Here is a 24,567-nt window from a genome sequence, read left to right on the forward strand (position 1 = left end):
ATCCTCCTGAAACGTGCAAGAGTTGTGTGGTAGGTCCATCCTCCCTGAGCTGTGACCAACTGCAGTGGCACCTCTGGCTGCTGCTCTGAATGAGTGACTTGCTGGTGACAAAAGCTGTGGATCTGTTTGAAGTCGGGCATTTCTGCTGGGAGTTGTTCCCACCTTGTCCTGCTGGCAGCAGCAGTTGTGGTCTCTGGGTTTGCCCTTGGAGAGTGGTGCCAAGCTGCCAAGGAAACAGTGCAGGGATGTGTTGGGTCGGGGCAGGTGACAGGAGATGAATGCTGTACCTTAATGCCACCACTCTGCCCCCTTGGGTGCCACGGGCCTGGAGCTGCAGGCGTTCCCTGGGATCCCATCAGGGATGGGGTGTGGTTTCTGTATCCTGAGCATTCCTGGTTCTCTTCCAGTGGCGCCAGACACCATTAACAACCACGTGAAGACCTGTCGTGAGGAGCAGAAGAACCTGCACTTCTTTGCCCCAGAGTATGGAGGTATGCTGTGCCTGCAAGCCTGGGCATTTTTTGGCCTTACTGATGCTTCCAAGCTGTCCTGCACCTTGTTGTCAGTTCCAGGCTCCTGACAGATGCAACATTAACAGTCCTAAGCCATTTGCCTGCTGAAATGCTTCAGCTCCTCTGTTGTTTGGTAGCAGAGGAGGGAGAAGCTGCAGGACTGTCCCAGCCTGGTGCAGGGTGGTGCTGCTGCGTGCAGAGCTGACTGATAACAATGCTGTTTCTGTGTTACAGAAGTTGCCAATGTCACCACTGCTGTGGACATCTACTCCTTTGGGATGTGTGCACTGGAGGTGAGTGTCAGACATGGGCTTTGGGACAGAGATGATGAATCTGAGGAGAGAGAGAGCTCTGCAAGGGCCGTGGCCATGGGTGGGTTTGCTCAGTGACAAATGTGTTTTGTTCTCAGAGCCAAGTGCACTTTGCCTTGGAGGGATCCCTATGGAGGCTCCCCCAAGTGCCTCACTAAGGAGGAAATGGCTCAGGGATTTGCAGTTCTTCCCAAATTCCTAATGGGTAATGAATTAGTGGGTCTTGGCCTGTCCTGAGGTCAGACTCCCTGGCTGGAGGGAACAGTCCCTGCTGCAGACTCTTATGTAATGTCCATGTGTGTGACAGTGCCTGGGCTGTTTGGGGCAGGGGACAGCTGCATGCTGTCACTTTGTCTGGGCCAGCCTGTGTAGAGCAGAGTCTGTAATCTGTCACTTGTCTGGGCCAGCCTGTGCCCATCTGAGGGAGGTTGCAGTCAGTGTGAGTCTGACACACCTGGTCATAGCAGCTTTGTGCTTCCTCTGTCCTTGCAGTCAGTAGGTCCAAGTCCAGGTAATGGGCGCTGTTGTTAGGAGTATTTTCTGAGAAGAATTGTCAGAAAGTGCCAGCACAGGAACCCTCAACCTGTGCTGCACCTTCCATTAGTGCAGCAGGAAGAGAACTGTGGAAAGACAAAACTTGTAGGGAACAAAACTGAAGTTTTGAAGCTGAATGCAGAGACACTCTCTGCAATATTTTCCAGCCTTTCCTAGCTGAGAATGAGTGTCTGTGTGGTTTGCTGGGGCCCACTCTTGATGTGTTGTGTGCTTGCTCTTGTTGTGCGATGCAGAGCTATTCACACCGCCAGAAGGGACCCTGTCAGGTCCTGGCAGTGATCCAGTCATGCTTCATTATGGAATTGCCAAACAGAGTAACAGCCCAATGGATCGTGAGGTTCAGAATGGAGACACTTGCTGTCCAGGTTGTTGCTGGCAGAGCTCCCAGGGCTCCCTGGCAGTCTCGGGTACCAGGAGCAAGCTGTTGTAATGAGGCAGCCATTCTCTCTGTCTCTCCCAATGTGACCTTAAGTTCCCCCAGGCAGCTTGGCTGTGCTGATCTCATGCTTGGCAGTGGTCTCTTTGTGCCTGTGTGCCCTGCAGTCTGTCACTGCCAGGGGAGTCTGAGGCTGTGCCCTGTGTTTGCAGATGGCAGTGCTGGAGATCCAGGGGAACGGGGAGTCCTCCTACGTGCCGCAGGAAGCCATCAACAGTGCCATCCAGCTGCTGGAGGATCCCCTGCAGCGGGTGAGCGTGGCCTCGGGCTCTGCATGCTCTGCTGCTGCTGCTGCTCGTGGTCTCACGCAGGTTTCCTCTGCAGGAGTTCATCCAGAAGTGTCTGGAGCAGGACCCGGGCCGGCGCCCCACGGCGCGGGAGCTGCTGTTCCACCCGGCGCTGTTCGAGGTGCCCTCGCTGAAGCTGCTGGCTGCTCACTGCATCGTCGGGCACCAGCGTGAGTACCAGACACGTGGCCAGGGCTCTGCAGAGCCTTGCTGGGCTGGCAGTGCCCCTCGGTGAGCTGGCACCCTGGGAACGCCCTCCCCATGCCCTGCAGGTTCCTGCCTGTCGGACACAGGGCTGGGAGGGCTGTGGTGTCCCACCTCCTGTGAGAGCATCTCTGCGCTTTTCATTGCTTTTCTAAGGCTGGAGAGGAACTGCAATTGCTTCAAGTTACTCCTTTTCTTTTTAATAGATATGATTCCTGAAAATGCTTTAGAAGAAATGACCAAAAACCTTGACATGAACGCAGTGTTGGCAGAGATCAACCACGAGGACAGGGAAGGAGTCAAGATGATGTGAGTCCCCGTGGTGTGCTGAGGGGAGCGGTGCTGGGGCACTGGTGTGGGCACTGGGACGCTGCCCATCACCTCAGAGTTGGTGTTTCCCCCTGACTGGGCGCCAGTGGGAGCTGCTGGAGCAGGAGGGGAAGGAGCAGTCCCTGTCTGGGCACACACACTTCTGGGGGGGGGCTGTTCCTGGGTGGGAGGAGACCTTGCACCTGTTTCCTGCGAGTAGATTCTGTGCAGCTGAGATGAATTGTTCCCCAAATGGGCAGATTAAACGAACACGCTGTAGTTGGAGCAGACACCAGCAAAACGTGGCTGAACAGTTTGGGAAAGTGTTCTGACCAATCACAGACTGGCCAGATGGAGTCACTTTCTCACTTCAGAGAAAGGGTTCCTCAGTGTTCTCCTAATGGAGCACCTTATTCCACACTGTGCACAGGGAGAGGCAGCTGGCAGTGACACACAGCACTGCTTGCACTGGAGGGGTGGCCCCTAAGGGAGCAAGCAGAGTGCCAAAAAAGTGGTGTACATTTTGGATAACAAAGCCTTGGCCAGTCAAGGGATTAGCTGAAGACTAAGATGTGAATCCTGTGTTCCCAGGAAGCCTAGGGTGCTTCCAGGGAGCCCAGAGTTCTGGGGTGCCCAGGCTGCTGAACAAGAGTAAGATGACAAGAACAGCTCAGTCTGTATAAGCAGCTCTCTGAGCCACAGAGACCCTTCCAAAAGCTGGCATTCCAGTTGTCCTGGTGCTAGGAAATGTGGTGTGAAATTCCCTTTGGAATGTTTTGGATAGAGTTTCAAAATGGAGGACAACAAGTGAAGGACCAGAGCTGTAAGGAGAGATCCTCACACACACACGGGATGTCAGCCTCTGCAGGTGTGGCTGTCCAGGGGTGCCAGCCTGGAACTTTCCTTTTGGTGGTGCCATACCTCAGAGGTGCTGGACAAGCGAGAGAAAGCAGCAATCACTTGAAATGTCAGCATCGTTTCTGGATGGTTCATCAGACTGCCATGCAAACCAAGCTGCTAGAGAAAAATTGGAAGTTTTTGTTAGAACCGACTGCTGTGTCAGAGGATAGGATGATCCCAGCTGCTGGGGCTGTGGCAGGGGCTGGAGGGTGGTCTGGGAGCTGGGGCAGGTGTGCAGCCCATAAAGCACTTGAGGACATCCTGTCAGGCTTCCAGCAGTTGTGTAGTCCTTACCTCATCTCTGGAATGCTTCAGAGCAGCCTTGAGACAGGGGTTTGGCTGTCCCCAGTGTTTGCTGCAGCCAGGGACCTGGCATGGCAGGTATTTGTGAAACAGCTCACTGGGGCAGTGTCACTGGGCCACCCTCCAGATGACTGCATTGCACAGGTGTGAGGGCTGTGGGGCTGCCTCTGCCACAGCTGCTGCCTCACCCTCAGCTCACACAGCTGGTTATGTCCGTGAGGGAAGAGAAGAGCTTGTCACACCAGTGGCTGCCTGTCCGTGCCCATCCTGCCTGCGGACACAGCCCAGGACATGGGGATGTGAAACTGCACCCCAACAGACCCCAGTGGATGGTACTGTGAGACGATTTCTCATGTCAGGACATTTTGTTTTCCAGCTTCTCACAATCTCCAGCGCTGGAGCTGGACAAGTTCCTGGAGGATGTGAGGTAAGAGGGATTTTTTAAAGACACCTTCCATCGTGTGTGAGATGAAAAGTTCTGGAGAGGTATAACTCAGATGCTGCTCCTTCCTTGCAGGAATGGCATCTATCCCCTCACGGCCTTTGGGATGCCCCGGCCCCAGCAGCCCCAGCAGGTGGTGGTGAAATCTCCCATTGCTCCCCCGTCGGTGAAAACCCCGACTCCAGAGCCCGCCGAGGTGGAGACCCGCAAGGTGAGGGCTCAGCCTGGCTGAGGGGGCTCAGCCCCGCTGCCGTGGCCGGGCAGGGCTGTGGGGCAGCTGCTGAGGGCTCTGTGCCTCTGTTCCAGGTGGTGCTGATGCAGTGCAACATCGAGTCCGTGGAGGAGGGCGTGAAGCACCACGTAGGTTTCTGTGGCTGGGCAGGGGGAGTCACAGCTCTGTGCAGGGCTCGTGGCTCTGATGTGCTGCTGGGGCCTGGGGTAACCCTGCAGGGCTGCAGCTGCCACCAGAGAGCCTGTGCCAGGCCTGTGCCTGCTGCTGCCCTGGCACCCGGCCCACCCCAGGCTCTGCATGGGGCTGGCAGCTGCAGCTCAGGGTGGAGCTGGCTGTGGCTGTTCTGTCAGATCCCCGAGGGGCTCTGCAGGGCTGGTTGCCATCCCAAGGGCATTGCTGGGGCTGCTTTGGGCTTGCCATGGCAGCTTGCAGGACTGCAATTCCTCATGAGCATTTCTTTGCCCTGCAGCTGACACTGCTGCTGAAACTGGAAGACAAGTTGAATCGACACTTGAGCTGTGACCTTCAGCCCAGTGAGTACCTTCTGCCCCTGCCAGGGGCACTGGGCCAGCAGCACGCTGCAGCAAGGACTGACTCCTTTCCTTGTGTTGCAGATGACAACATCCAGGAGCTGGCAGCTGAACTGGTCCAGCTTGGGTTCATCAGCGAGGTAAGCAGGGACTCAGGTAGGGCCATGGGCCTGCGTTCCTTCCTCAGAGTTCAGTGGTTTGTGCGCTTTTCGGGCAGGAGGAATAAGCCAGGTCCCTGCCCTGGGGGTCTCCAGCCACGCTCTCAGCTCTGAGTGGACGGGGCTGACCCCTCACTGTCCTTGTTCTGCCCAGGCTGACCAGAGCAGACTCACCTGTTTACTTGAAGAGGCGTTTAGCAAGTTCTACTACACTCGGAACGGAGCCCTGACGGCCGTGACTGTGTCATCTTAGCCCCGTGGCTCCGGGCAGCCAGCGTGGCCTCGCTGCCTGCGACCATGTGTGTCTGCCCTCGCTGTCGGGCGCCGCAAGGCCCCAGCTGCAGTGCTTGGAAGCTCATCCTGCATGTGCCGTGGCTGGGCTCATGACAGTCCTCCCTGCCCGCCTCCTCAAGGGGACTTTGTGCATCAGTATTATTTCCAGCCCTGTTTTTGTTGGGATTTGCCAGGTTGTGCTGCGGAGCTGAGGCCTGGCTTGGGGCGTTCTGCAGCCCCACTCATGTGCATGGAGTTTGTTCTGTTTGAATTGTACAAAGTGTCTTTTGCACAGCACAGAAATGGGTTTTTTCTTTCCTTTTTTTTTCCTTTTTTTTTTTTTTTTTTAATTTAAAGGTAATCAGGGGTGAGCCCCTAAGCCCTGCACCCCCGGTCACTCCCCCCCATTGCCGCGCCACGGGCCCAGGGGCGGCCGAGCTCGTCCCCGCTCCCCGCCCGGCGCTTCGCTCCCGCCGCCGGCTGCACTTTGTTTACTGTTCGCACCGCCGGGGTCAGGCGTGTGCTGGCCGCGGCCCCCGCAGCCCCCGCTCCTTACCGGGGCTCCCGGGGCTGCAGCGGCCCCGGGCTCGGTGTCGTCCTGGCGCGCGGCGGGGCCGAGCCGCGGCTCCTGCATCTCATTTCTATCATTTCCTATTTTTAATAAACTGTTTTGTACAGACGCGAGTGCCGCCTCTTGCGGGCCGGGGCGGGGCGGGGGCCGGGCCGAGCCGCCCGTGCCTGCCCCGGGGCGGTGCGAGCGGCGGCGGCGCTGGCGGCGGCCATGGCCGGGGGGCGGCGGGCGGCGGGAGCGCTGGGGGAGCCGCGGCGCCTCATGCGCACCGGGCTGGGGCTGATCGTGCTGGGCCACGGCAGCCTCGTGCTGGGCGCCATCGTGCACGGCTCGGTGCTGCGGCACGTGGCGGGCGCCCGCCGCGCCGTCACCCCCGAGTACGCGGCGGCCAACGTGGTGTCGGTGTGCTCGGGGCTCCTGGTGAGCGCCGCGGGGCGGGGCGGGCGGGGGGCGGCGGGCCCGGCCCGGGCCCCGCTGAGCGCTGCTCTCCCCGCAGAGCATCGCCGCGGGCATCGTGGCCATCCTGGTGTCGCACAACCTGTCCCGGGCGGTCCTGGTGAGTGCGGGGCTGTGGGGGGGCCCGGGCGCTGCCGGCAGCCGCTGCCCTGGACCTTGGCCCCGCGGCTCCTTCCGCCTCGGCTGCCGGCGCTCGGTGCCGCCTGTCCCCGCTCGGCCGCTCCCGGAGGGCGGCAGCGCCGTTCTCGGCGCTTGGAGCGCTTGGAGCCGAGGCTGCGGCCGGGCCGGGGGTCCCGGGGGGCTCGCAGGGCGGGCACGGGGCGGGCGTCGGGCTGGGGGCTCCCGGACCCCGGCCCAGCCTGCCTGGGGTCCGTCCCCACGGAGCCCGAGCCAAGGGGCGGCCGGCGGTACCGAGCTCACAGGGGTGGAGGGATGCGAAAGGTGCGAGAGCCTCACCCGAGGGCGCGGCTGAGCCCTCCTGGCCGAGGCGGGAGATCCCGGGTGCCCCTCGGGGCAGCGGCTCTGCGCAGACCCGGGTGCCCGGCCCCAGCGCTTGCCCGAGCTCCTGCCATCCCGCTCGCATTCTTGCCGCCTGCAGCACTGGACCCTGCTGGGCGTCTCTCTGCTCAACTGCCTGCTGTCCACGGCGTGCAGCGTGGGGCTGGCGCTCGCCTTCGCCCTCACGGTGCACAGCCGGGGCACGCACCTGGTGCGGGGCTGCGACAGCTCCGCGCTGCCCCTGGACGCCCGTGAAAACATCGCGACCAACGACTGTCCCTTCAACACCACGCGCATCTACGTGAGTCTGCGCAGCCCCGCTCCTCCCGGCAGCTCCTTTCTGCTGCTTCTCGTCTTTTCACTCTCCCTCCCGCTGCCCTTCTCTCTCCCTCTCCCCCCTCTTTCCCCCGCTGTCCGCACAGTCTCTGCTGGGTGTGTTCAGCCAGCCTGGTGCGGTGCCCACGTTCTGTGACCCCCTGTCCCACAGGACACGGCCCTGGCGCTCTGGTTCCTCTCCCTGCTGCTGGCAGCTGCGGAAGCCGTGCTCTCGGGCAGGAGCTGCTTGGTGGCTCTGGTGTTCCGGGGCATCGGGCCCTGCGCACACGGCTATGGCAGAGAGCAGGTACAGCTCTCCCTGGATCTCCCTCCCCCATGGCTGCTGCCTTTGTGAGGTGCTGGGAACGAGGAGGCTGTGCAGGAGCAGGGGGAATGCTGAGTTGGAACCTCTTCTAGCCAGCCTCAGTGCCAGACCAGCACCCCTTCACGGGGAGCTGCAGAGGGACCCTCTTCTTCATCCCCCGGTAGCCAGGCCTGTTCTTTGTGAGAACACTGCCCATCGTGTGTCCTTGCCACCCTAACTTCTTTTTGTCTTTTTTTTTTTCCTCTCTAGCTGGTCAGGCCAAGTACAGCAATGGAGAAGCCACTCCGTGAGAGGCAGCAGCTCCTGGCAGGAATTTCTGACTCTGCAGTGTAGCTGGAGAGGTGAGTGCCCCACGTGGGCCCATGCCCACAGCAGCCCCCAGAACACCTTTGTCCAGGAACATGGGCAGAGGGCTCAGTGATGCTGGGCCCTGCAGCACAGCCTGGCACTGACACTGCTCCTCTGCTCCCAGGTGGTGCTGCAGGAGCGCTGTGACCCAGCCAGGTCGGGGCCAGGGTGGTGTCACAGCTCCTGCAGGGGGCTCAGGATGTGCCCTGCCCCCTGTCCCCAGCTCCACCAGCCCACCTGGCACAGACCCTGCAGGTCAGCAGGTGCTGATGCTCTCCCATGCTCGCCCCAAGCTGCTGGGCCTGTCCTGGTGTGCTGCAGTTCTTGGTTTCTGGCTGCAGTGATGGAGGTGGGCAGTCCTGGTGCCACTGCAGGCATGGCAGCTGGCTGTGCCTGTGCCCAGATGTCTCAGGGAACAGAAAGGGAAGAATCCCTTTGATGTAGGTCTCTAGCTTTCTTGAATAAATAAACTTTTCCTTTCTACACTGGCTGTTCTAAGTGGCTCTGCCAGGTGAGTTGGTTGGGAACAAGGCATGCCAAGGGAAGGGAAGGGCAGCTGCTCTGTGAGCCTGTCCCTGTGTCTGCCACTGCCCAAGCACAGGGATGGTGGCAGAGCTGTGGCCCCAGTGTGGCACTCACCCACGGACATGGGGATTACAGCTCTGTGCCCAGCAGCTGCAGGGTTCTGGGCCCAGCATCCCCTGGCAAACAGGAGCACTGCAGGGCTGAGATAACACATTTATTGCATGTGGAAGGTGCTGAGGAACAGGCCTGAAAGCTGCCCTAGTCCTGCTCACTGGAAGGAGAAGCTGGTGCTTGGGAGTCCCCCACACCACCGTCGGAGGAACTCGATCACATCCTGGCCTGCTGGGCTGTGGGATGTCTGCAGAGAGAGACAGCCCTTGGCACTGGAAGGGACTGCACCCCTGTGCCCCTGGCTGAAGGCACCCTGTGGGCTGGCAGGGCTGGGTCTGGTGATGCCCAGCAAGCAGCACTGCCAGTGCAGTGAGTGCCCTGGGACCATCACTCCCCCAAGGATGCTGCTGAACCCACCCACAGCCTGTCCCCTGTGGGTCTGGTGATCCTGCCACTGCAGTGAATGCCCTGGGACCATCACTCACCCAAGGATGCTGCCCTGCCAGCACAAAGGGCTGAACCCACCCACAGCCTGTCCCTGCCTGGGGGCTCTGGCTCACCTTGACAGCCATCACGAATTTGTACCACGCATCCTTCCTCACTTCCCGGCCCGGCCTCAGCTCAATCTTGTTTCCCAGCACTGGGTACCCTGGGCACAAAGCGACACATTCAGAACCAGCTGAGCCCCACAGCAAGCATCCCCCCACTTGGTGCACTGCCCCACAGCACAGAGTGTAGGGGGAATAATGCTGCCTTGCTCTCTAGGAGACCAAAAGGGAGAAGGGCTGTTCAAAGTGGGGAGATCAAATGAAGATTAAGGCTGAACTGCCCTTGGGCAATGACACCCAAGTGTGTAGGTCCAACAATGGCACCCAGCTTCTGACTCTCAAGCCACAGTCCTGTTCCTGGTGGCCCTCTCCTGCTCCCCCTTCTCTGACCCTTTTTTAGTCCTGCACTAGAGAGCAGGGCCAGGTGCTGCCCATTCTTGGCTGTGCTGTGCCAGCCTGAGCCATCCCTGAACCACAGTGTCTGAGCTCAGAACTGCTCTGTATGGTTCAACCTCCTGTCCAGGCAGGGCCACACAGCCCAGGGCTGTGTCCAGACAGCTTCTGACTGTCTCCAAGGATGGCACTCTCACAATTTCTGTGCAACCTGTTCCAGTGCTCACCCGCCCCACAGTAAAAATGCCCCATGTCCTGCAGCAGAGCTGGCTCCCCACAGACACACAGTCCCTGCACTGCTCTCGGAGCACAGCCCAGGCCCACCCTGCAGCTCCCACTCCCTGCACTGTGTCATCCTGTCTGAGGAGCTGTCCCGGAGCTCACCTGTGAGCAGGCAGGGCAGGGAGGCCACCCCTGTCCCCGCTGCCACCAGCGAGGCCTCGAAGGTGCCGCGCTCGTCCTGGGGCAGCGCCTGCTGCAGCCGCTGGTCCATGGACACCGTGAGCACCCAGTCCCGCACCTCCTCCCGCTGCTCCTCCTGGGGACAAAGCCAGGGCCGGGCTCAACCGGTGCCAGGCTGAACCGGGCTGCTGCTGCTGCTGTCCCACGGCAGCACAGGGGAGAGCAGGACGGGCGTGCGTGATGTGCACACAGCACACACTGCATGGTGCACGGCAGGGCTTGAGTGGGGGGATGTGTGTGCTGAGGAGAGAGAGAGGGAGAGTGTGTGTGTGTATTTGTGTACAGGTATGTGTGTATGTTTGTGTGTGTACAGGTGTGTGTGTGTACAGTTGTGTGTGAGTGTGTACACAGGGGTGTGTGTGCATGCACACAGGTGTGTGTACAGGTATATGTCTGTGTGTACAGGTATGTGTGTCTGTGGGTGGGCACACAGGTGTATTTTTGTGTGTGTGTGTTTGTGTGGGTGTGTGCAACAAGTCTGTGCACACGTGTTTGTGTTCACAGCTGTGTGCACACATCTGTGTGTGTACAGGTATGTGTGTGTACAATAGGTGTGTGTGTGCACACAGGTGTGTTAGTTTTTTGTGTGTGTGGGTGTGTGTACAGGTACATTGTGTGTGCAACACGTCTGTGCACACGTGTTTGTGTTCACAGCTGTGTGCACGTGTGTGTGTGTGTGTGTGTGTGTGTGTGTGTGTGCGCTCACACTGGAGGGACAGGCAGCAGGTTCCTGTGTCTCTGTGTGTCTGTGTCTCTGTGTGTGTGTGTGTGTGTGTGTGTGTGTCTGTCTGTCTGTCTGTCTGTGTGCTCACACTGGAGGGACAGGCAGCAGGGGCCAGTTCTGGGTCCGTTTCCATCCCTGCAGCCTCTGCAGTGCCAGCCTTACCCCAGTCCCCATTCAGAGCCCTGCAGTGCAGCACTGCTGAAAGGGACAGGTGACACTCACAGGCACGTGCTGATGGGCTGGAAGGGGCACCTCGAAGGGAATGTCTGTCTGCTGAAAATCAGAGTGGTCCAGGGAGTCCAGGTTCCCTTCCTCGATGGCCTGCAGAGAAGGGCAGAGCAGTGGGCAGTGCCAGCTGCAGCGCCCACAGCACAGCTCATGGCCAGCATGGCCCTGCCCGTTGGTGACCAGGCCCTCCTGCCCCCCATGAGCACACTCTGCAGTGTCTCAGACTCTGCCCTGTGCAGGTGCCTTGGAGAAGGGAAAGTTGTAATTGGGTGCTTTTGTTTTGCCCCAGCTGCTGCTGACAGCACCTCAGAGTGGGGCACACTGAGGTGTCAGCCCCTTGGATTTGGGGTTTCTGGTGGCCAGCCTGCTGCACAAGTAAGGGACTCCTGAGTCCTGCATCACAGGGGACAAAGCACTGGGCCATGGCCTCCACCTCCCAGGAGCTTTTCTTCCCTTGGAACAACTTGAGTGATCACCCTGAACGCTGTAATGGCATCTGCAGCCATGAGGATTTCAGGCCTAGATTGCCAACGTGCTCTTTGCTGTCACGTGCCCGGTGGCACTGGCACGCCCAGGTGACCTGGGCAGGGCATGGCAAGGCCCCCCACAGGCAGTGGGGTCCTGCCCCACAGAGCATACTCACATCTGACAGGTCCAGGAAGCGGTTCAGGAACACAAATGCCATGTTCTCCCAGCTGACTGCCTGGTATGGAGAGGAGCCCTGGGTGAGAGTGGGCAGCTCATCCTTGAAGTAGTTTTTTGTAATACTTTGAAGTAGTTTTGTTTTGTATCCCAATATTTTTCCCAAATGGTTTATCCCAGACTGTACTCCCCTCCCTTTACCTGTGTTATCCCTCTCCCTGGATGAGATCACCACCAAATCCCCACCCTGGCTCTCTGTCCCATCCCCTCCATCTAGAAGCTTCAGTCCAGGATGTCGAGTGATCAGCCAGAGGCCAGGGGTCAGTCCCCCAAGCCTTGCCCCATACGCTGTCCTAAATGTCCGTCCCCCAACACCCATCCCTTAGGGTCACTTATTGGTCAGTAAAATGTTATCTGCTTTGGGTTTGCACCTCCCTTTAAATGCAACCTTGGCACACATCCTCACAGGCAGCTTTTCTCCCAGAGCCAGGGCTGGGAAGGATGTGGCTCTGTTTGTGCCACAGTGCCCACCCAGCCCAGCCCATCACCACAGAGTGCAGACAGGCATCATGGCCAGGCTGGATGGGGCCTGGAGCAGCCTGGGATCGTGGAAGGGCCTTGCCCATGGCAGGGGATGGAACAAGAAGAGCTTTAAGGTCCCTTCCCACCCTAAGCATTCCATGATTCTATCCCTGCAGGCAGTGAGGACATGCTGCTGTCCCTGCCACGTGTCACAGGTGCCATGCAGACTGTCAGACACTGGGGTGATGCAGAGCAGCCTCACATCCCCACTGACAGAGCCACAGCATGGCCTCTGTCCAGCCCTGGGCCTGTAGGTCCATCTGCTCACTGCCTGGGGTCTGGCCAGCTGCCTGAGGAGCAGCCTCCAGAGAGAGCCCAGGATTGGGGCAGGTAAAGCTGAGGGGTCCTGTGTTGTTCCCTGGTGCAGAGGCAGCTCCTACCCTGGCAGCCATGCCAGCCTCGTAGAAAGCCTTGTCTGCAGAGGCAGCTCCTACCCTGGCAGCCATGCCAGCCTCGTAGAAAGCCTTGTCTGCAGAGGCAGCCCTTACCTTGGCAGCCATGCCAGCCTCGTAGAAAGCCTTGTCTGCAGGGAGCAGATCCGTGTGGCGCAGCAGGGAGATGGACAGCTGGGCAGCCATGGTGTCCTGGGCACAGAGACACAGAACTCAGCAAAGAGAAAACAGCCTGGAGGGGATCTCAGGCGATTCCCCTCACTCACAGCAAGGGCTCTGCACCCACACAGGCCTCACAGGTAAAAACGGTCAAACCGCTCAGTCCTGACCCTGAGTTCCCTCACTACAGCCCACATGAGACTGTCACCTGAGGGTGAAATTCCTCTGCTTTAGAAGTCTTGCTATTTTCCACCCAAACACCCCCATCTAAGTCACAGAACAGGTGAGTTTGGAAGGCACTGGTGGCTTGACATTGCTGGCAGTTCCCAATGCTGCCCCCAGCCAAAGCAGAGGCAGCTGCAGGCCTGGTTCAGGAACATGCCTGCTCAGCTTTTGACCATCTCAAGGAATGGAGACTCTCCAGCCCCTCCACAAAACATTCCAGCCACAGTCTCAATGCATTTTTTCTTGTATGCAATTAGGTAAGAATTTTGGAGCAGGGGTGAGGAACTGAAGGGTATTTTCACTTTTCTGCTGCCAGACACCCATTGTCACACAAGAACTGTCAAGGCCACCCCTTCTTCATGGTCCCAAACAGATTGCCCAGCCCAACACTGCACAGCTGTGGAGATCTGTACAGGTCTCCAAGACATCAGACTTGGCTCTTGCTGTCTGATGTCTCTGGACACCCAGCATCCACACACACAGCCATGGGGAATCCCAGTCGTCCCTGTGGCTTTCACTGGGGTTCTTTTCCCTTTCCCAGCCTTCTCCATCACAAGTCTAGTGCCACATCCATCCAGAGCTCTAGGACAATTCCACAATCCCACAGGGATCAAGACTTCAGCAGGGAGGCCAAGAACAAATCCCAGCACACACGAGATCACAGGGCCTTGTGATGCCCCCAGAGAGGCCCATGAGCTCCCAAAGCCCCACAGGAGGCCCAGCACACAGCACCGGGCCTGCTGCAGCCCTGGGCAGAGGATCTGCTCTGCAGCCCACGTGTGAAGCCCAGCAGCTCTCAGAGCCCAGGAGAGCAGAGAGGAAGCCATCCCTCTCTTGGGAACATCAGAGATTTTGTGATTCCTAATTTTCTATTACCGCCTCTGCTCTCACAAGTCATGCCAAGCACAAGGATGAGCTCCTGCCCTGGTTTACAGCTCAGCCACAGAGGCTGGGATGGTACCCATGGTAAGCAGAAAACACCACCTGCAGTTCCACCTGTCGTGGTGGGTGCCAGGTTACTGCAGCCCCATTCTATGCATCCATGATGGGTGATTTATGGCAATAGTGACTCATAACCTGCAGATACTCATGGGGTTCCCTGCTCTGGGAGGTGCCTGGTGATTTATGGCAATAGTGACCCGTGAACAGCCCCAAAGCTGCAGGTGCCCATGGGGCTCCCCTCTCCTGGTGCTTTATGGCAATAGTGACCCAAACCTGCAGACACCCATAGGTTCCCCTCTCTGTGAGGTGAGCAGGTGATTTATGGCAATAGTGACCCAAACCTGCAGACACCCATGGGCTCCCCCTCTGTGAGGCCCTGGCAGAGCAGCCCCAGCCTCACCAGCTGCGGCAGGCCCTGCGCGGCGGCGCGGGCGGCACAGTAGTGGCAGATGAGCAGCATCCTCTCAAACTCCTCCTGGGCTGCAGGCTCTGCCTCGCTGCTCTTCGCTAGGTTCTCACACTGAGAAGAGAAAATGAGAGGCACTGAGGGCAGGAAAGCACAAGGGCACTTACTGCACGTGAGATGGGGCAGTCAGTGGAGAGAAGGATCTGGAATATGCAGACACCTCTGGGACTCTGGGAGCATGCTGAAGGAAGGAGGCTGTGGGAGCCAGGGGGAGTCACCAGCACTGCAACAACAGCCAGCACTGCGAGCAGGGGTGAGCCTGCACGGACAAAGGGAGGGTTTTCTGATTTTGCTTATGTTTGCAGTAAGGGCAGAAACAGAGATAAGGCAATTGTGGTTCTGGCTGAAGTGTTCTGGAGAGGAGTGAGGAGAAAGCTCTCAGCCTCCATGGGGAGAATTCATATTTTCCAGGCTCAGCAGCTCTGTGCTTTCCCCATGCAGGCTGCTGATTTTGGGGTAGGATCAGAAGAGATGTCACGACAGCTCCCATGTCACAGTGACACCTGGAGCTCTGCAAGAGCTGGAGTCCAGACCCACTCCTCAGATCTGGCCTGGAGCAAGGGCCAGGGTCCAGACCCATTCCTCAGATCTGACCTGGAGCAAGGGCCAGGGGCCAGACCCGCTCCCAGGATCTGGCCTGGAGCAAGGGCCAGGGGCCAGACCCACTCCTCAGATCTGACCTGGAGCAAGGGCCAGGGGCCAGACCCGCTCCCAGGATCTGGCCTGGAGCAAGGGCCAGGGGCCAGACCCACTCCTCACTCCCAGGATCTGGCCTGGAGCACAGGTCTCCTTTCTGCTTTCTCCAGCTCAGCCACATCCACTTGCCAGGATCCTGTTTTCCTACTGTCCACACTGCCAGCTCTCTGCCCTTAGCTTGTGCCCTACAAACACTGTCCCTGTCACCTGTGGAGAGGCTGGCTCCTCTCCCAAGGGGCTGGGCAGGCAGGGGAGGCAGGGCACACTCACCAGAGCCAGGAGCACGTCCCGCAGCTCAGCCCAGCCCGCGTACGCCTCGGCACAGTTCCTGCCAGGAGCGTTCACCATCTCCACAAACAGCCGCTTGTAGATGTTGAAATTCTGCCACAAAAAGGACACAAGTGTGGAAGGAGAAAGGTGAGGGGCCAGCAGAGCTCTCCTGCTGCCAAGAAAAGGGCTGCAGAGGGGCAGTGCTGCAGGAAGGGGGCTGGGGACAAGGCAGGCAAACAGAGAGGGATGCAGGGATGCTTCCTGCCGCCAATGCTCTCAGAGAGGCAAATGGTTCCTTTTGTTTTGAACTTGGTGCTCAAAACAAGCACAAACACTCAACTTTCCCTGCTCCTTCCCATGGAGAACAAGCTGGGAGATTCCGTCAGCCCTCTGAAGAATCTCCTGCAGGGCTGGGCATGCTGAACTCGAGGCAATCCCAGCCCAGGTGGGAGCCTGACCCTGCAGCAGATCCTGCAGCCTGACCCTGCAGCAGATCCTGCAGCCTGACCCTGCAGCAGCTCCTGCAGCACAGGGACAGCCCTGCTGGGCGCCCTCCTCACCTGGGGGTTGGCAGGGGCTCCGTGCTGGCTGTACAGGTGCAGGGCTCTGTCCCAGCAGCCCTCACAGATCAGGTGTGTTGCATACAGAGCCACGTACTTGTGCAGCACCTGGTAGCTCTGGAGGAGACACAGAAAGCAGCACATGAGGCTCATGGTGGGTATGGATGTACCATTCCTGCTGTATAATCACTGGAGAGCAGCTGAGTCACAGTGATTATATTCTGTCCTGGCTATGGAAAAGGACCATGCCAAGGCTCTCCTGGAGGCACGAGCAGACACCAAGATGTTCTCAGACTCAGCGTGGCCTTGTGGTGCCCAACACAATAAACTGAGCCTTCCCCATTAAATGGAGTGTGCAGTTATTCTCTGGCTCCTGATGAGCAGAGCATCAATAGGGGAGCCTCCCAAAGAACAAGGATTCAACAGAGACCATCTGCATCACAGAGACACCAAGTCCACTCTATAGAATCCAAAGGTAGGTTATTGGAACCAAAGTTATAAACCACAGTCCCAGACATTCCCAGAGCTTTTCCAAGGCTCCAGCTGGCCTGGGTGACAGGCTGTGATGTCCCTACTAACTGCAGGTGCTGTTGCCAAGGCTGCCCTGTTATTCAATGTGAACCAATGTCTCACTCCAAAGAACTGCTTGCCCTTGGTTACCTCCATGATCAACAATCATTTAACCAATAACTGTTAAACAGCCAATCACCAATCAATAACCATCCCTCAAAGTACATCCTGGTAATAGAGAGCTGTCTTCTCCTGCTACTCCCTTGAAAGAGCACTGTAAAACAGTTTCATTTTGCTTTTCTCCATTTTATTACTCTGCTGAGGAAATTTTGTTAGTTTCAGGTCAGTAAAACTGAAAAAAATGTCAGATTTGCTTTCCTGACTAGGATGTCTCATTCTGACTGACACCACTGCTCCCAAGAACACAGAGAAAGAAGGCTTTCTTCTACAGATCCCTGTTTCCATGGCACCAATTACTTCCAGCCCAAACAACTCATTTAGCTTCTTCTAGTGCTCCATTAATCACAAAATTTAAACACAATATGCTTGCAGGTTCTAGCACTTCCCCACCCAGCCTCCCTGGCCACGGTGGGACAGAGGTATGGAGCACCCCAGGTGCAGTGCTGCCCACCCATGCAGGCTCCAGCAGCCCAGGTGTGTCCCTAGGGCTCACACGGGCACTCACCTGCTTGGCTGCCACCTCCAGGCACTTCTCCCACTGCCCCTGCTTTGCATATATATCCAGAGCTGCCATGACATCAATTCCCACCAGCTGAGGATGGAAACAGCCATGAATTCATTGTGCAGGCCAGGCCTCCTACTCACATGCACACAAGCACCAGGTCAGCCATGTCCTTTTTTCCCAGACACAATCTCTTCCCCTCCACAGCAGGAAACCACAGAGCCTGTGTGACCCATCTGCCACCAGAGGGACCTACCCAGGCTCAGGAGGTTGGCCCAAGTGAACCTTATGGAGGTCAGCAAGTGACAGGTGCTGCACCTGGGTCAGAGCAGCCCCAAACACAGAGGCAGCCCAGGGGGAGAATGGAGGGCAGCACAGAGGAGAAGGACTTGGGGGTGTTGGTGGGCAACAAACTGGACATGAGCTAGCAGTGTGTGCTTGGAGCAACCCACTCTAGTGCCAGGTGTCCTGCCAAGGCAGGAGGTGCACTGAGATGAGCTTGAGGTGAGCTGTAAGGTCCTTTCCCAGCAAACCCTTCTGTGCTTCTGTGCTCTGGCATGCAGCAGCCATGGCTCACAGGCACACACAGACTCCTCACTCGTGCCCACAGTCAGGCAAAAGGATCTGCACAGGCCCTGACACCCCTGCCCAGCCTGCAGGCATCCCACATACCGAATCCACCTTTCCTTGTTTCTTTAAATACTCCTTGTAACGCTGGTCCACGTACTCCTCCGACCTGCGGGCACAAAGAACCCCAAAAGGCAGCAAGACTCATGGCTTGCAGCAGTGCAGGGGCTGGGTTCAGCTTTGGAACCAGCACACTTGCAGCTGGTTCTAGCAGGCTAGCAGACTGCTGGAGCACAGATGGACGGGGAAGGAAAGGGTCCAAGCAGCTCTTCACAGCAGAATATGTGAGGAGAACAAGGGATCACAGGGCTTCCAGAAGGAAGTGCATGCACAGAGTCATGGCAAGGGAAAGGGAGGTAGGGATGGGGGTGAAACTAAAGAGGAAAACACTTTCTGAGGGATGTGTGGCAATAGGAAAGTGCCAGAATGTGAAATGGCTTGGGAAGGGTGGAGAAAGGACCCTGTTGAACATGGGAAAGAAAGCCACTGTGGGGAGAATCCAGGACAGGACAGTACAGGACAGTGCAGGACAGGACAGGGGAGCAGCTGGGGCTGGCAGGGGGAACAGGAAGGGTGTAGTTTGCAAAGCTCAGGGCATACCTGGGGTCAAAGTCCTTGGCTGTGTGCTTGGCTTTGCTCCACTCCTCCCCCTCAATTAAGGCATCAATGGCTTCTCGGACGAGGTCCAAGTTCAGGTAGAGCTCAGCTGCCTGCAGGGCCAGAGACACTCCCATGGGAGGCAAAACCCCACGGGTTCCCTGTGTCCCAGGCTGAAGCTGGTGCTGGACCAGCACACAGACACCACAGAAAATCTCTCCCCAAAAGATAAGCCTCTCCTCTACTTCCTGCCTTCTCCCAAGGCCTGGCTCTCTCACACTCTTCCAGGACTTGATTCATTCCCCTCTTTCATCCTCCTTGAAGATTCTGCACAGCCTACCTCAGGAGAAGGCCACCCATCCACCCATCACCCCAGGATGTGACCTGACCTCCTGCCCTGGGACAGAGCTCTCCCTTCCCATGTCACTGCTCCTTGAGCAGCCCTGGGGCAGCAGCCACTGCTCACCAAGCTGTATTTCTTCATGGCCACCAGCTGAGGAGCCACGGTCCGTGTCACCTCCATGCTCTGTGACTGATCCAAGAACTTCACAGCCAACTCAGCAGCCTGTGAGGAGAAACTGTCAACAGCTCAACTGATGGAAATGGTGGGAGGGTGGGATGAAGCTGGAAGTGCTCAGTCCCACTACAAGACTGACAGTTGGAAGCACTTGAGTGATAGAGGAAGGGGAGCAATGGCAAGTCAGAGGAGCAAGGCCCAGCCACTTTCACCCACGGGAGAAGATCAGACAAGGACATAACTTAGCTGAAGGTGGTACAAGGACATGGGTGTGGTGAGAAGCATGAGCTAGAGCACAGCACAAAGGCTGGTGGCAGGGAGCACAGGAAGGGCTGAATCACAGAGTGCAGCAGCTCTGCAGTGCAGGGAGCTGTGGGCACACAGACGGGCACAGGGCCTGGCACAGGCACAGGTGCCAGAGCAAGGAAGGTAGCACCAAGCAGGATAAACACAGCCTGTCATGGCTCAAGAGAACAGCTGTAAAGGCTCTCTGCCCTGCAGGCTCTCCTGAGCCCTGCAGTGACACACATCCCTGAGGGCACTCAGGATGTGGAAGAGCTCCCAGGCAGAAGGGCAGTGAAGGGAACCCCAGCCCCTGACAGTACCTTCAGCAAGCACTTCTCCACCAGGACACTGTTGCTGGGGTCCCGCACCTTCAGGTAGCAGTCCACGGCCCTGGCGTGCTCCCCAGCCTGCTCCCACTCGCGGGCCTGCTCCAGCAGCCCCTCAGGCCCACTGCAGGAGGAAGGCAGGCTGTGAGCAGCATGGACATGCTGCCAGAGATCCTGCAGACAGGGGTGGGCAGGGGTGCACACGGCAGGCAAGCAGGGAGCTCAGACAGAGAACATGCGCAGGGCTGAGGAAAGAACTGACCAAGGACCCTGGGGAGATGCAATGGCAGTACAGGAGACCATGGAGATTTGTAAGTGGGACAAAATGCCATCTGGAAAATCTTGGATGGCAGAAATAAGACTCCCAGAGAAATAAGGAAGGATGATAGGAAACCTATGCAGTAAGAAGTCCGGAGTCCTCAAAAAGGAAACAAGTGGATCTCAGGGGTCCCATCGGGCTGTCTCTGTAAGGCATCAGCAAAATGGCCATGGGGAAGAGCTTCCAGGCTATTTCCTGCAGCCTGACCACAGCTCTCCTTACCTGGAGCCTTTCTTGCCAGCCTCCCTGCCACACTCCTCCTGCAGCTCTGCCAGCCGCCCGGGCAGGTATTCCTTGCAGATCCGCAGGGCCTCGCTCCACATGCCAGCCTCCTGCACAGGCACAGAGGGGAGAAACTCTCACCAGGATCCCCCACGCTCCTGCTATCACACAACACACCCATCCCCTCATCCTCATCTTGCCAGAGAACTGACTAGAAGAAATAACCACAGTAGCACCACCCAATTCTTCCCTCCCCGAGAATGGCACCTGTGTCTGTCCACCTGCCCTAACCACCTCAGGGGAACATGCTCATCCATTTCAGCCACCTCACTGGAATGGGCACTTCAGCCTCCAAATGCACCCACTTGTGCTACCCCAAGGACCACCCATCCTCCAGAACGGTGAGAGAGCAAAGCTATGACATGAAATCCACTGGCTCAGTCCTCAGGCCAGAATTCAGTTCCTCCAGAAAGCCTGAGTAAATGGTTTAAACCTCTTTGGCTACTCAGCTGACAGGGGGAGCTGGGAGGTGAATTTCACTCCTTCATCTAAATTGGGTTCTTGTCCAGTGAGGAAGGCAACGATGCCGCTACAGGCTGCACTCACCTTATAGTACTTGATGGCCAGCTCAGGTCTCTGTGCTCGCAGGAGGAAGGCCTCTGCCTTCTGGAACTCTCTCTGCTCAAAGGCAAACTGTGCCTGCCCAACCAGCACGTCAGCCACGCTGTCTGGGTCATGAGCCTCAGCCACACGTTGGGCAGCATCCCAGTTCTGGTTGTGCACAAACCTGGGGATGAGAGGGAGACCAGGTGGAACAACAGGGATAACAAGCAGCAGCCCAGTGCTGGAGAGGCAACCGGGCTAGCACTGCATGGAGAGAGCACACACAGCAGGATGGGGAGGACACACACATCAGCACAGCTTCCTTGGGCTTCCCAGCTTTAATGAACTCTCCTTCAGCCTCTTCAAACTTGCCCTAGAGGAGAAGAAGGGATTTGTTTGCACACCTTCCTGCTCTGGCATCACCACACGACCTCCTCTACTCATCCAAGGCAGCGTTTATGGAACACAGGTGTGTGGAGCTTGGCACTGGAGCCCTCTGGGAATGCAGGGACTGCTGCAGCAGCCCAGGGACAACTGCTCAGTTACCTGAGGGACTGGAGGGCTTGCACCTGTTCCAGGGGGAAAATTACCTCATCTTCTAGGAACATGGCATACTTCAGGTGGATGTCTGGCATCTTCTGCTTCATGGAGAGGCGGGCCAGCTCAAAAGCAAATTCAAAGACCCTGCAATGAAGGAAATTTGGCTCCTTCCCACATGCTGTTAGAGCCCAAGGCAGGAGCCAAGAGATGTGGGAGCCTCGGGAAGAGCAGCAATGAGTGGCCATGCAGGCAGACACCTGGCCAGCTGCAGAGCAGGGCCAGAGCTCTTGTGGCAGACAGTTACTCATGGTGACATGAGGAGCAACCCTCTCATGCTCAGAGGCTCTCACAAGCCTTCCCCTGCAGAGGACAAACTGCATTTGCCTGCCAGCTCAGACGTGGCATTTGAGAGACTGACACAAAGAAGAGAAGTGGGATGTGCCAAGGGTGTGGAAGGCTGTGTAAAGCACGGTGGGATGGAAGACATGTCATTTTCTGGACCTGCAGTGCCATGTGCACAGGTTATCTTGGCCCACACGTTTTTCTCTGCTGGCAGAGGGGAGGGAGGTGCTGGGCACCTGCATACCCGCTGTCTGTTGCATGGTCAATGGCCATCTCCAGAAGTCCAAATTTGCTGAGGAGTTTCACAGCTGCCTCTCCACCCAGGCTCTTTGCCCACAGATAGGCCACATGCTTGTGGGAGTTTGCACCCCCGTATGCCTTGGCCACCTGTCCAAAGGAAAGGAAATGGAAAAACCCAGAGTATGTTCCACCTTCAGCAGACTGAGCCCCTCTAACGTGCTGCCTGCCAGCAGGAGGGAGCCCCAAGACCATCTGTTCCCTCCCAACAAATGCTTCTGCAAGCACCACTGCCCTGGTGAGGGGACAGTGAGGCAAAGGCACACAGGGTGCAGCAGAGCAGCCTCAGCAGAGCCACATCCCTGCTGGGACACAAGGAGGGAGCCCAGATTCCTCAGCAGAGCCACATCCCTGCTGGGACACAAGGAGGGAGCCCAGCATTGCTCAGCAGAGCCACATCCCTGCTGGGACACAAGGAGGGAGCCCAGCATTGCTCAGCAGAGCCACATCCCTGCTGGGACAGCAAAGGGAGCCCAGCATTGCTCAGCAGAGCCACATCCCTGCTGGGACAGCAAAGGGAGCCCAGCATTGCTCAGCAGAGCCACATCCCTGCTGGGACAGCAAAGGGAGCCCAGCATTGCTCAGCAGAGCCACATCCCTGCTGGGACAGCAAAGGGAGCCCAGCATTGCTCAGCAGAGCCACATCCCTGCTGGGACAGCAAAGGGAGCCCAGCATTGCTCAGCAGAGCCACATCCCTGCTGGGACTGCAGGAGGAGCCCAGCACTCCATGGGCGCACTGAGCAGAGCAGTGCTGGGCGCTGTGGCCACAGCAACACCCCTGAGGTACCACAGGATGAGTGATCAGGGCAGAGCCTCGAGGAAGGAGCCCAGCAGAAAGGCTCAAACCCTGCTGGCTGGGAGGCACATAGGGCTCCAGGGCTGGGACAGTTCTGAGGCTGGGCAGGGCACACCAAGTGTTCTGATCTTGCAGAGAACACAGACAAAGCAGCTTCCACCAGGATCCCACAGCCAGAAGCTGACCCCTGTGAGTGATTATTACCCTGTATGCCTCTTCCCACATGTCATTCATTCTGTACATGTTCACCGTGGTCTTCCAGTCTTTGGCTTCCAGGTAATGATACTCAGCCTCCTGCAGGCGCCCCTCTGCCTCCAGCTCCTGCAGGCAGAGCAATGAGGCAGTGACACTCGTGTGGACACCTGTGCATTCCCCCCTTCTCCTTCACAGGCTGCAGTGGGAGCTGAGAAATGCTTGTTAGCCCTTGGCCTTGACAGCACCACCTGGGCTCAGCTCTTCCTGAGCTTATCAGAAACACTGCCTTGCTCCAAGGAACTGCTGCTGTTTAATGAGCTTCTGTTTCCCTTATGACCAGCCTTGGAAAATATTCCTCTTGCCTGAATAGCACAACATTCCTGCTCTCACACTTTCAAAGAAAATGCCAACCCAAACTCTGGCCAGGCTGAAGCACTGCTATGACTGAAGCCCTTGGTGATCCTATAAACAGCAGTCCAAAATGAGACCCTTTGGAGCTGTCCTGGCACCACAGTGGGCACCACAGCAACCTCCCTCTGGGGGGCACCTGTCAGAGCCAGCAAACCCTCAGGTTTGCTGTTGGAGGATTGCCAAACACAATGTGTGCTGGGCCAATAGGTCACTCCCTGGGGCCTGATCCTTCACCCACTGGGAGATGCAAAGGCCTCCAAAGTGAGGATTTCACTGACTTCTGGGGGGAATTCTTCACAGGTACCTTGAAGGCACTGACTGTTTCTGTCTGGGTGCATAAAGATGCACGTATGCTATGGCAAATCTGTGGGAAATGTGGATTTCTTAAATGTTTCAGTATCTTGGATATCTAAGTAAGTTAGCCTGTAAGTAAGGTTAAATTATAGTTACAAACTTATTTGAATGCTGCTAAGTGTTGTTCTTTTGCAAAGTTGTTAAACATAAGTTATAAGCTAAGTGTTGCCAAGTGTTACTCTTCTGCTGACTTGCTAAGTATAACTTCAAAGTTATAAGTTAGGCTAAATGCTGTTAAGTGTTATTCCTCTGTTAGATTGTTACAGTTAAGCCATAAGTTTAATTAGATGTAAGTTAAATGTTTTCCTATGTTAAAATTGTTTGTCTTAAGGTGTAATTTAAATTAAAGTACTCTTATGTTTGAGTGCTGTTAGGCTTTTAGGCTGTGCTCTTTTTTATCTTTGCCCACACTGTCTTTTGTCACACCCACCCATCCCCACAGACAGTTCTTAGTTAATTTCTTCTTTGATTGCCTGCACTTTGTTTGGTTTTGTTGTTGCTAGTTTTTCCTTGTTGTGCCTTAGCTGTCCTCTAAGTAGTAGAGTGAATCTCAACAACAAACTTGTTCTGCTTTGATACTTAATATTAAACCTGACGTTTGCTCATACCCTTGCCACTGATTTTTTAAGCAATCTGAAAACCTCGTCCATAACAACAATCTTGCCCCTGCTTGGTTGAGCTGATCCCCTGCCATGAGATGCACTCACCTTGCCCAGGTGCAGGTGAGTATCTCCAAGTAAGTCCTTGTGGTACTTGGCCACCAGGCAAACCATCTCATCATACATCTTGCACTTCTTGTACATGGTGATGGCCAGATCGGGTTCATTCACAGTGATGTACAGCCTGGCAACACGAGCACATCCACACAGCTCAGTCAAGGACAAGACTAGTCCCTGAAACCTTTCCACATCCTGAAATATCAGCTTCAGCTCCCCGTGTGTGGAGAAAGCTCCTCTGACCATTCCAAACCCCAGTCCCAAATTCTCCCTCTAACCCAGCACAGGGCTTCTCCTCACTGCAGCTGATTTTCCAGGGCTCTTGGGCTGACAGCAG

At 57.0% G+C, this 24,567-nt stretch overlaps 3 protein-coding genes across 5 annotated transcripts in view; 2 read left to right on the forward strand and 1 right to left on the reverse strand.

The window, feature by feature from the left end:
- The window catches only part of NRBP1 (nuclear receptor binding protein 1), a 33,689-nt gene extending 27,696 nt beyond the window's left edge, over positions 1-5,993 (forward strand). For both annotated transcript variants that reach the window (XM_058801213.1, XM_058801214.1), the window contains 11 exons: positions 408-491; positions 747-805; positions 1,967-2,065; positions 2,139-2,271; positions 2,512-2,614; positions 4,194-4,244; positions 4,335-4,470; positions 4,566-4,619; positions 4,961-5,024; positions 5,106-5,161; positions 5,334-5,993. In XM_058801213.1, coding sequence (XP_058657196.1) covers positions 408-491; positions 747-805; positions 1,967-2,065; positions 2,139-2,271; positions 2,512-2,614; positions 4,194-4,244; positions 4,335-4,470; positions 4,566-4,619; positions 4,961-5,024; positions 5,106-5,161; positions 5,334-5,432 — 938 coding nt within the window. In that variant the 3' untranslated portion in view covers positions 5,433-5,993. The remainder of the gene's footprint in view (positions 1-407; positions 492-746; positions 806-1,966; positions 2,066-2,138; positions 2,272-2,511; positions 2,615-4,193; positions 4,245-4,334; positions 4,471-4,565; positions 4,620-4,960; positions 5,025-5,105; positions 5,162-5,333) is intronic.
- A 240-nt stretch (positions 5,994-6,233) lies between these two features.
- On the forward strand, positions 6,234-8,376 carry KRTCAP3 (keratinocyte associated protein 3). Its single transcript, XM_058801216.1, has 6 exons — positions 6,234-6,443; positions 6,520-6,579; positions 7,078-7,278; positions 7,465-7,599; positions 7,867-7,958; positions 8,090-8,376. Exons 1-5 carry the CDS (start codon positions 6,234-6,236, stop codon positions 7,948-7,950), a joined length of 690 nt encoding a protein of 229 aa, XP_058657199.1. The 3' UTR covers positions 7,951-7,958; positions 8,090-8,376.
- A 382-nt stretch (positions 8,377-8,758) lies between these two features.
- Positions 8,759-24,567, reverse strand: part of IFT172 (intraflagellar transport 172) — a 38,220-nt gene continuing 22,411 nt past the window's right edge. For both annotated transcript variants that reach the window (XM_058800869.1, XM_058800868.1), the window contains exons 28-48: positions 24,222-24,357; positions 22,759-22,875; positions 21,705-21,847; positions 21,169-21,262; positions 20,887-20,951; positions 20,582-20,762; positions 19,976-20,085; positions 19,429-19,558; positions 18,773-18,871; positions 18,310-18,419; positions 17,755-17,818; positions 17,086-17,172; positions 15,891-16,007; positions 15,331-15,441; positions 14,299-14,418; positions 12,669-12,764; positions 11,600-11,659; positions 10,951-11,049; positions 9,927-10,080; positions 9,162-9,250; positions 8,759-8,848 (exon numbers count right to left, since the gene is read on the reverse strand). In XM_058800869.1, coding sequence (XP_058656852.1) covers positions 8,759-8,848; positions 9,162-9,250; positions 9,927-10,080; positions 10,951-11,049; positions 11,600-11,659; positions 12,669-12,764; positions 14,299-14,418; positions 15,331-15,441; positions 15,891-16,007; positions 17,086-17,172; positions 17,755-17,818; positions 18,310-18,419; positions 18,773-18,871; positions 19,429-19,558; positions 19,976-20,085; positions 20,582-20,762; positions 20,887-20,951; positions 21,169-21,262; positions 21,705-21,847; positions 22,759-22,875; positions 24,222-24,357 — 2,272 coding nt within the window. The remainder of the gene's footprint in view (positions 8,849-9,161; positions 9,251-9,926; positions 10,081-10,950; positions 11,050-11,599; positions 11,660-12,668; positions 12,765-14,298; positions 14,419-15,330; positions 15,442-15,890; positions 16,008-17,085; positions 17,173-17,754; positions 17,819-18,309; positions 18,420-18,772; positions 18,872-19,428; positions 19,559-19,975; positions 20,086-20,581; positions 20,763-20,886; positions 20,952-21,168; positions 21,263-21,704; positions 21,848-22,758; positions 22,876-24,221; positions 24,358-24,567) is intronic.

The sequence above is a fragment of the Ammospiza caudacuta genome, chromosome 3, assembly GCF_027887145.1.
Source record: "Ammospiza caudacuta isolate bAmmCau1 chromosome 3, bAmmCau1.pri, whole genome shotgun sequence".
Lineage (NCBI taxonomy): Eukaryota > Metazoa > Chordata > Aves > Passeriformes > Passerellidae > Ammospiza > Ammospiza caudacuta.